Source organism: Rhinolophus sinicus, chromosome 11 (genome assembly GCF_057876585.1).
Source record: "Rhinolophus sinicus isolate RSI-liver-muscle chromosome 11, RSI-T2T, whole genome shotgun sequence".
NCBI lineage: Eukaryota > Metazoa > Chordata > Mammalia > Chiroptera > Rhinolophidae > Rhinolophus > Rhinolophus sinicus.
The window spans coordinates 13,249,853-13,260,626 of NC_142511.1; the positions used below are offsets into that span (position 1 = coordinate 13,249,853).

The 10,774-nt window shown below is 41.7% G+C and overlaps 1 protein-coding gene across 1 annotated transcript in view; it reads left to right on the forward strand.

Moving 5' to 3' along the window:
- Positions 1 to 9,579, forward strand: part of C11H1orf21 (chromosome 11 C1orf21 homolog) — a 194,162-nt gene extending 184,583 nt beyond the window's left edge. Inside the window, exon 6 of the mRNA XM_019738074.3 lies at positions 8,764 to 9,579. Coding sequence (XP_019593633.1) covers positions 8,764 to 8,802 — 39 coding nt within the window. The 3' untranslated portion in view covers positions 8,803 to 9,579. The remainder of the gene's footprint in view (positions 1 to 8,763) is intronic.
- The last annotated feature ends 1,195 nt before the right edge of the window (positions 9,580 to 10,774 follow it).

Sequence of the window (10,774 nt, forward strand, 5' to 3'; positions counted from 1 at the left end):
ACTTGTCATCCTCCCCACGTGCTGATTCCCAGGAAACGTGTTAGGTTCCCCGGGCCAGTGGAAACCTCAGGTTCCCTGATGAACTGGCTAGTTCACTGTTTTCTCTGTGGGCAGGGACCTCCCGTCAGCGGCAGCTAAAAGCCTGGCTAAATGCACTGCTTCCTATTCTGAAAGCAAAGAGAAAGAAAAGGGAAGGTAAGCACTGTGACCCAGCAATGTCACTCCTCTGTATGGGAAGAAAAGAAACCCACTTTTCACACTCTCTCCTCACTCGCCTGCTAGTGGTGCAGGAAGAGGGGCAAACCAGACGTCCTCCACTCTCTCCACCTGTGACAGGGTGTGGCGGTCACCATCCACAGAGCCTCGGTGGGAGGGGAGGCGTTGGGAGAGTCTGCTGGGTTTTCTAATCAAGGAAACTGATTCTCATCTGACTTTCTGACTATCTTGAGTTAAAAGCTGTAAGGAAAGGAGGTATGTGCTTAGTCTCCCCAAACCTCCAACCACATTCAATATAAATTCTAGGGTATAAGCAGTCAGTTCAGAACAAAGAGCTCAAACGAGTTTGTCTAGAAGGCACATCTAGAAGGCACACCCATATGTCAAGAGGCATATGGGTTAAAATCCCAGACTTGCTAAAGCCATCAATCAAAATCACTGTCCTAAAGGAAGTGAACCCTGGAGAAGACCCATGAGGCTCTAGTCTACCAAGTGGGTTGTCCTGGCTTGGAAGTGAGAGAGTGGTATTTAAATCTGAACTTTGACACCTGAGAATAGACTAATTAAGACATCCTTTTGAATTAAGCCCATCAAATGGCCTGGAAATTTTCCACAATAATTCCACAAAAAAATGTATGGGATATCTATTACCATTACAGTAGTACATCGGTTTTTTCAATGTCTCCGTTGACGAACATTTTGGTTTACGAATGCCATAAATTTTATGTATCTATGGTATCATTAGGTAGTAAAATTCTTGCTAAATTTGCAGTTTTAGGGGTTGATTTTAAAGGTCTGGAACGGTTTAATCCATTTTGCATTACTTTCTATGGGGAAACTGTGCCTCGATTTTCAAACGTTTCAGAACTCAAACCATCTTCCGAAAAGGATTATGTTCAAAAACCGAGGTATCACTGTATAAGGAATCAGTTACAACAGGGAAAATTTTTATAAGATAATATTAAGTGAATGAAGCCAAATAAAAAAATTGCGTCTATCATAGGATTGAAATTATATTAAAATAACATATATATGTGGACAGAGATTTACATGAAACTTGAACACTTTGATTATTAAGAAGATGTGGTTGTAGGAAAATTTTTTTAAATTTAATTTTGATTTTGATTGATGGCTTTCTTGTTTGTACAGTAAGAACAATTTTATAAAATGGCATTTTGGAAAAGAACTCTGGTCTCTCGAAGTGGAAATTATCTCAGCTGTTTGAGCTCTTGGGAGGAGGGCCAAACCCTTGATAGTGTTAGGTTCCAAACCCTCTGATGGGAATTCAATTCTCTATGACAGGGTGGGGCACATTACAGCCCATTGGGCCAAATCTGGCCCATCAGACAAGAATGGTTTTTACATGTTTAAATGGTTGGAGAAAACAAAAAGCAGAATAATATATTCTGACATGTGAAAAATTATGTGAAATTCCAAATTCAATGTCAACAAATAAAGTTTTATTGGAACACAGCCGAACTTGTTTTTTGTTTTCACTTTTATCTGTGGCTGCCTTCATGCTTAAAATGGCAGAGTTGAGTTGCAACAGAGACCATATGGAATGCAAAGCCTAAAAGATGTGCTGTTGGGCCCTTCACAGAGAAATTTGCCAACTTCTGCTGTAGGACCTCAGTTGAATGTGACCTAGAAGTGTGGACGTCCCATGTTTTTACCCTTACTTTTCTTTATCCTCAATCCCATTCACCTCCTCATGGGGAAGGAGTATATTTTAAGTGAGGGCCAACATCAGATAAAACTTGAGAAATAGGTGCTTTAAAGCTTCGAAAATATCCTTTTGTTGGTAGAATGAGGATTTGGGTGTAATAAACATTTCATGGTCGGGGGGCAGTTAAAGCTGTTTAGTTAATACTTATTTCTTGGAAATGGGAAGCCTAATATACTGGGCTTGCTACCACGGCTGTTGGTATCAGGGTGATCATTTCCTATATACGGTCAAAGAAACAGTCAGAGGCTGTCACACTCCTCCTGCTGTTCATTATAAAGGAGATCTTTTTCCAACTGAAATAATAACGTGTGGGCCTAATTAAAATAAAGCTCATTAGAAAGGAGACAGCCATTAGTGTCCCAACTGATTTTTCTAATGAAGTAAGACTTTAACAGCACAGGTAATTATTTTTGCTTTTCTTCGGCATTTCCTCAAAACGGTGTTATAAATTGTTGGGCTGTAAAGGAAAATGCTGCTGAAATGCTTCCTGACTGAAGAGGCTGTGACAGATCCGGGCCTGATGGGGTCGAGTGCCTGCTTCGGGCTCATCGCCCTACAGGAGGAGAATGAAACAGCAGCCCCTTGGAGAGCCCTTCATTCCACTTTTCCATCTTTTGTCCCGCCTCCTCCTGGTCATGTTTGTTCTGGATTCTAGCTTGTCATTCACACACGCTCAAGCCAGAAATAGGGCTCTTCTGTCTTGTAGTCCTTGGTCAGGGTCAGAGCTTAAATGTCCTCATTCTCATCGAAACTTGGATCTGAGGTTACCTCTGGGTGGTGATACATGGAGGAAAACGTTGAGGGGGAAAGGTATAGATGGGCAGAGAAGGGAGACCGCCCATTAAATTTCTGCACCAAAATTCAGATGTGGCAGTTGTGTTTCCTCAATGAAGATGCCCTTTGGTGCTTAGAATGCCGGTCAGTCCCACAGGGCAGAGTCGAGGAGTCGTAATTAAGTCAAGAAACTGAGACCCGGGAACCCCACAGTTGGGAAGAGAGAAGAGGAAGGTGAATCATGGAAAGGGAACAGACAGGAGGCAGGAGAATCAAAATAATGTGCGGGCCAGAAACTCATAGATGTTCCCAGCATCGTTCAGAGAGGTTAAGAGGAGGGTGAATTCTTGTCAGTCAGTCAATCAACCCACAAGAGCCTGTTTGTGACAAGTATAACAACTCACATGTCCAGATAGAACTAAGCCTCACTTAACCAAACTTCTGTGGAAAGCCTTCATTACAAAATGCATGTTTGCTTTCTCCAAACATGAGAGTCTTGACTGGAATGTTTAGTTACCTGGCTCCACTGTGACACCTGTGAGGTTCTTTAATATAGAACTTTGTGACGACGGCAAAGACTGAGTTTAAGATGGCTGACTGAATATTATGGAAAGAGAATCAGACATGGTTCCTATGTGGTTTACACTGGTATTATTTATATAAATAAAAACGATGAATAATGGACAGTGAGATTCTGTTATCAATCTTTATTCCCACTCCTTGCAGCTCTTCTGTGCCTCTCCTAAGTTCCAGGACTATTCTGGTAACTAGTCTGTGCTAATACTTTTGTTCAAAAATTACTTTTTATCAGTTGTATTGTTAAAGAGGGCTGCTTTTCCCCAAATATTGACAGTTTGCTTCACTTATGAATGTCCCAGGACACGTCCTATATAATGAACGTCATTCAACACATTTATCCTTACACACACACACACACACACACACACACACACACACACACACAGCGCCTGCCTCTCTCCAAACAGCTTACTATTCATAACCATTTGTAATATGGGCTACACAAGGATTCCATTCGGTATCAAAAAGACGATTTAGGCTAAAGTTACTATAAAACATGGTGATGAGATGGAAGTATCAGTGAGAGAGGAAGAGACCAATTCACCCTAGAGCAACTGGGGGAAATTTCACTTAAAGATAGGATGTTGGAACGAGATCGCAAACTTGAAATAGCCACATAGAGAAGGCTGGGAAGGGAGAAGAGAACAGTATGTGTGAAATTACTGTGGTATACACAAAGGACCTGCCTGTTTGGGACATCGTGAGTGATTGGTCCTGTTGGTTGTTTTTGTGTGGTAGCAGAGAGTACAGCAGCCATACCTTAGAAATCTTTTTTTTTTTTTTTTCCAGTGGTGGGGGTGGCGGATGTTTGATTTTTTTTTCATGCCTAATAAAAATGTTACAATGAAAATATTTGTACGTATACTTTTAACAACTTTATGGTGGTATAAGTTATGCCATAAAATTTATACTCGTTTGACATGTACAGTTCAGTGAATTTTAGTAAATTTACCGAATGCCACAACCATCACCACACTCCAGTTTTAGAACATTTCCATCAACTCAGTAAGATCCCTTCGGCCTGCTTATAAGCAGTCCCCATGCCTACCTCCAAGCCCAGGGAACCAATGCATATATATATTTTAAAATGTATAGTTGAGGGTTTGTCTGTGATACTGATTTTTACAATTGCTCTAATAAAAGGTATGAACATTTTGATGACTCACAATACATGTTACCAAAATACTTTTTAAAGCAGTCGAACCATTTTACGCCAAGGCCAACATTATAGGAGAGTCACACGTCACTGTGCACTCCCAAGAATTGGGTGTGGCTATTTTTAAATAATATCGCATTTTAATTTGTCCTTTTTGATTACCGAAGCAGACCGTTTTTCTATTTGGTGTTTATGGCTTTATTTTGTTTGGAATGAGTTTCCACTTTGTGTTCTTCCCTCTTCTTGGGATCCTCTCACTGTTCGTTTTTTATTGGTATAAGCTTCTCGTATAACTTTTATCATTTGAACATGGTATGCTGCAGGTATTTTTCCCATGATGAGGTTAGCCTTTTTATTTTGTTGCAATATTTTTTTTACATGCAAAGGTTCAGTTTTACATAATCAAACGTGCTCATATTCTTTATTTTTCCTTGTGATCTTTTTCTATTCTTTTGAGGCTAAGAGTTACCTCCCTTTGACAGAAGTTCAGTTTTATAGACTGTTGTATTATTGCTAAGATTTAGCACATCGATCTTTTTGGAATCTGTTGTTTCTGTTATTCCCTTTGTCAGATACTTAATTCTTACGTATCTCAGGCTATATTTCTGGGATATCTTATTCTGTTTTGGTGATTTTTAGTGGATCCATTTAAAACAAAAAATACATGGAAAAACTGACATACATACAGAGGAGGGAGACCCAGATGGAGACCACACAGGTAATGGACCAAGGGATGCTGTCAGTGTGGGAAGACCCATCCTCTGGTTTCAAAGGCCCAGACTAAGCCATTCTGTGAGAGGAAGGGGTTTGGGATCTGCTGTTGAACAGTTTCATGGGCAGCTTGGAAATGTATCTGAAGCTTTCCAGCCGGATAGTGAAGTTTCCCTGTATGGAATGTCGTAAATGGAGGCCCATCCTATGTTAGCTGCAAAATCAGAGAGGAAAACCTCTAGGTCCCCCTCCAACTCCCAAACTTCAGAACTCTCTAGATAGTTTTCATCCTTTCATTTATTCAACAAACATGTATTGAGCATCAAACATGTTTCTGTCGCTAGTCTAAGCCCTAGGGATGCAGCACTGCAAAAAACAGTTTCCGCCCACTCGATGTTTCTGTGCAAGGGGGACAACCAATAAAGACAACCAACAAAGAAGTGAATTAACATATGAATAATGTCAGGTAATAATAAGTAATGTAAATAAAATGGAAGCAGAGTAAGAAGCACTATTAGATGTAGAGTGTTCAGGAAAGACAATGAGATGACATTTGAGCAGAGATCTAGAAAAAGGGAGCAATGGATGGGTGGGGGCTGGGGTCACAGGGAGCCAGCCAGGAAGGAGGAGGAAGGATTAGCACCCAGGCCCTGAGGTGCTCGGCTTGTAAACTTCTTTACGTTGCCAAGAAAATAACAGAGATGACCGAAGAGGACATGGAAAACCTATTCAGAGTGAAGGTGTGGTCAGGGAAATCTCCGAAAGCAAAAGCTTGCGGAGATGTTTGTGTGCGTCTGCACCAAAATGTCCCTGTGGGTTATCCAACAGCATCAGCATCAGCAGGCATTTCCGCTCCTCCAGTCTGTGGGGTCCTTGTCAGGATTTGCTCTCTGTAGCTCTCAGTGTGTCCTTTGCACAAGGGTGGAATTATGTCCAACAGTTCCTAATTCCGCCTGCGCAAAGCGTCTTCACAAAGACTTCCATTTTGTCGTCCCTCTAAGGGGAAAGTGCGTGCTTCAGTGAAGAGAATTGCTCTGTAACTCCCCAACCCAGCTCACTCCCACTTCCTGCCTTCTGACGGTTGAAGGTTTTAAGGTTCTCTTTTTAGCACAGTTCTTTAAAAATTTAAATGAGACCTAAAGTCATGTTCTTGAAGCAAGCTCCCTGCCCTGCTGGGTAGGGCCAATGGGCGATGCTGAGATGGGGCCCGATCTCAGGTCCCCCTTTCTTAAAATGACACCAGCCATATGGGAGCGCTTACTCTGGATGTTTTGGGTTTTTTTTGTTTTTTTTAAATAATTTATTTTTTAAATTTATTGGGGTGACAATTGTTAGTAAAATTACATAGATTTCAGGTGTACAATTCTGTATTACATCATCTATAAATCCCATTGTGTGTTCACCACCCAGAGTCAGTTCTCCTTCCATCACCATATATTTGATCCCCTTTATCTTCATCTCCCACCCCCCACTCTGGATGTTTTTGATTTCCAAGTTTTCTGCTCATAAAATATTTGGTTCTCAGAGCTGCTGACAGGTGATAATAACAAAAATGAAACTGATTTGAATTTGAATGTCGTTACCAACTAACTACAGTCATAACAAAACAGCAATAATAACAACAAAAATGCAAGGAGTACCCTGTGGGCTTGGGCGTCTCTGAAGGTTCCCCACTGGATGGTCACAGGCACTGCTCCCTCCTTGCAGGGCTGGTGTGAATACCAATGAAACAATGTCTGCAAAGCAACACATGCGGTTTTTCTTCTCCTTCTATAATAATGATAATCATTTCAGCAGAGACAATGCTTGAGAAATGAAAGTTGCAGTCTTGAGATTAAACAGTGTGTTTGTTTATTTGTCCCTCAAAAGAGAGTGCTGTCTTATAGTGACAGTAAACTTGGCGGGTCTGAAATGCACCTTTGTCTGCACAATCCTTAGCTCATGTACAGAATTGGAGACACTGCTTATCAATGAACACACTAGTTTGTGTGTGTGTGTGTGTGTGTGTGTGTCTATCTGTCTGTCTGTCATTGCATCCATCCAAGTCTTCCTTGGGTATGAGGTGCCCTCCGAACCCCACATTGGCCAGCTGGGCCTTTCTTTGATTTGAGGCCTCATTTAGATAGAAGTGGGGAAGGGACTTAGGTGTCTGCCCTAGAAGCTTTATTGTAGCACATGAAGTCTGGCCTGTCTTAGGTGCAAGGCTGAGGTGGGAGGGAGGCCTCCCTGACACCTGTTGGACCATAATTTATAACCACAGTCCTCACTCACCTGACAGCCACGAGATGGGAGATCCTTATTTCTCTGCCAGGGGACTGAACAAACACGAGGTTTAACAGTAATAGTAGTAATAATCGCAGCAGCTAATATTTATTGACTGTCTGCCAGACACTATATTTTCCCCATTTAATCCTGATCACAACCCTATGAGACAGAGGCCATGATTATCCCCAGGAAACCACTGCCCAGTAATTTGCCTGATGTCACACAACAGTGTATGTCCATATATACACTGGAAATGTCCTCTTTCAAAGAAACATCAATACTTTTGAGAAATAGTTTTATGCAAAATTATTGTATTCCTTAAGTTTTAAGATCCTTTTAGGAATACGTTCGAGTTATTTAGAAAATTCTACTTTTAAAGGACTATTTTAAAAACACAACAAAATTGAAACACATATTGTATATTTTTTAAAAAGGTCAAAGGATGCAAATAGTATTAATCTGTGACTTTTTACAAAGCCCTTATCTTTGACATTGTGACGCACACAGATATTTTGTTCCTATGCTACCTGTCAGGGATTACAGACCACCAAGCCATGTGTTTTGAGCAAGGCAACCCAGCCAGGTCAGACAGTGGAGCTTAGATCCCAGTCCGACACATGCCTTCATGGAGTATACATTTTACAGGAGAGAAGATGGAATATGTTCAAAAGTAACAATGGTCTAGAGTCCTTAAAACTTCAAATAACCTATTTCGTCAGTGAATGAATCAGAAGCATTTTTGCCTCTCTCGTGCATCCCACACATACCAAACATAGTCCCCAAATATGTTATATTCAGTGACTCCTTGTTTGTTTGTTGTTGTTGTTTTTATCCTGTTTTAATTGAGAGTGGCTTAAAATGAAGACATCCCTGGATGTACCGTCCCCCTCTGAAAAGTAATAAATTCCAGGCATGGAGACATAGCTATAGGAAGTAAGCAAGCATCCCTAGCCCCAGCTGAAAGGAACTTGTTTATTGTTCATGAGAAACTGGTCTCCCGAATGGATCGTCCATTTGCTAATTGCTTGGTGAATGGCTGAGTCTTGTATGTGCCTTGTTTATGTTCTTACCAGTATAAAATAAGGGCTTATTGGGGGCTTGGTAAAATTCCCACACCTATCTCAAGGCATATATATATGTATAGCTCAATATACAGTTTATAAATCAACCAACACATACTGTTTATGACTTTCCTACCTGTGCCCAGTAGTCACTGATGAATCCTGGGTCCTGATTGCAAGGAGACATATACTGAGAGAAAATTGATGGCAAGTAACTGTCTCAGGCCTGCTTTGAATTTCTTATTCACATGTTACTGTTTTCTTTTCCCCTCCAGGGTCGAGATTACTGTTCTGAAGAAGAGGATATCACATAGCACCAATTCTACCACTCAAACCAGGAGCTACTACTGTGTAAATAGGTTACACCCCAGTTGAAATCTTTGCAAAGATCCGTCCTCTTCAAGGAACAGCACTAAAAGAAGATCGTTCCGTATCGTATGCCCCATTAAATTACAGTGTTTCTTAATGAACTTGCAAAGGAATATTGCTAAAAACAAAACAAACAAACAAACAAAAAACTGTTAACGAACTTTCTTTGTTGCTGCTAGTTCAAACTTGTTGCAACTTTCACTTCTCTTGTGTCCAGGTATGCAGCAAAACTCTGCAATTTCACCTTAAAGATATTGTTGGTTTTACAGAGGCTCTCCAACCTATTTTCTCTAAAGATGGGGTAGTGGTGATCTCATATCAAACTTCTATTCTAGACCCGTTCTGCTACTAAGTATCTCCTTCCCTCTCCCTTTCTTCCTCCCTGGCTCTCCCGAGCTGAGCCATCCGTGGTCTGAAGCCTTGCTTCTCACTGGCAATGTCGCGCTTTGGAGATGGGATGGTTGCTATGGCAAGCCTTTTTTTCTGTGCTAAGAAGAAGTAGAGAAGCTATTCTCGACTGAAAGCATGTTGGGACATGACTCCTGGAGGTGACACAGGAGCCAGCAGCAGGTCGTTTCATTTCCTAGGTATCTTAACCAAGGATTAAGCTGGCAACACTGGCTTTGCTCAGATGCAGACGGAAGTGTGTGATCACAATCATTTTGAATCCCTCTTCCCCACTTTTTTTTCTAAGAAAATAAACATTTTACTGTTTTTATGGATCCTTGTCTTCTCCCATTCATCCAGTTCAGTGTTTTACGATGCTCCTGGGTGCGGAAGACAGCCCTCCTTTGCTGGGACACCCGTAATTGACCTCAGTGGCTCCCTACCATCCCATAAGTAATCTGCCAAGCATTAGCTGGGCTCTGAGTGGTCAGAAGAGATGAGGGGACATCCCATGAGTTTTTAGGAGAGCTTGCAACCTCCCTGTTAGCTTTCATTTTGTTAGCAAACAAACCACACCCTACTTCCTAATTCTCTCCCTTCGGAATGGTGCAGGAGCCTTGCCACTTTTCCTGTCCCTTGCAGCACTGGACAGTACAGTGAGAGGTATTCGCCTACTGGAAAGCGTAGCCCATTGACACTGGTGATGATACTCGGAGATGCGAAAACTAAAGCCCCAGGGGCAGTCGGGGGGAATGTTAACTGGGTTTGGTAGAGTTTATTTTTCCATATTATTATATGAAGAGAATGATCTCTTCCCAAAGACAGAAGTAATATTTTTAACAAATGTTGTCACAAGTAAATAGCAGTCAAAAGGAGAAAAATAACTTTTGTATTTTTTTAACGCATTTGATAGCTTTGACTGGGGGGTTCTCTTTGTTACTTTCTGGGGAGAGCACCAGTCCGGGTTTGGGTTTGTCCCACAAAAACACGGAAGGAGCACACTGTGTGTTTCTCTCTTTGGGGCTTGTGACTGTGAAGGGCCTTGCCGTCGGGTGCGCTGCCACCCTCCAAAGGTGGCTGGTTAGTATGTTCTGGGTAGTCAAGCGATCACCTGCCACAGACAACAAGAAGCAGCTCAATTTGTTCTTGTTGAGAAGATGCGCCTGGGCTGTAAACTCCATCCGCATAGCTCATGGCAAGGGTCCTCGTCTCCTTTTCGACCCAGGGCACAACAGTGTGAGGAAGGAGACTCAGTCACGTGCTATAGAAAATGGTCTCAAATGTTAGGAACCACAGTCCTCCATTCTTTCAGCCAGCAGCAGCTATTTTGGGGAGCAGCTCTGGTTGTTACATAAATAGAGATGAAGCCAAAATGTAAGGCTTGTTATCCTGCTTCAAGCAGGAAAATGCTGGGAGAGTCAAGTCGCCTAGAGTTTTAAGTGTCCTCCCTTTGTATGGTTGTTGGCCAAGCGAATAAAACGGTTTTCTACCACTGTAAACGAACCAGTAAGCCCCACCTCAGACGTGTCC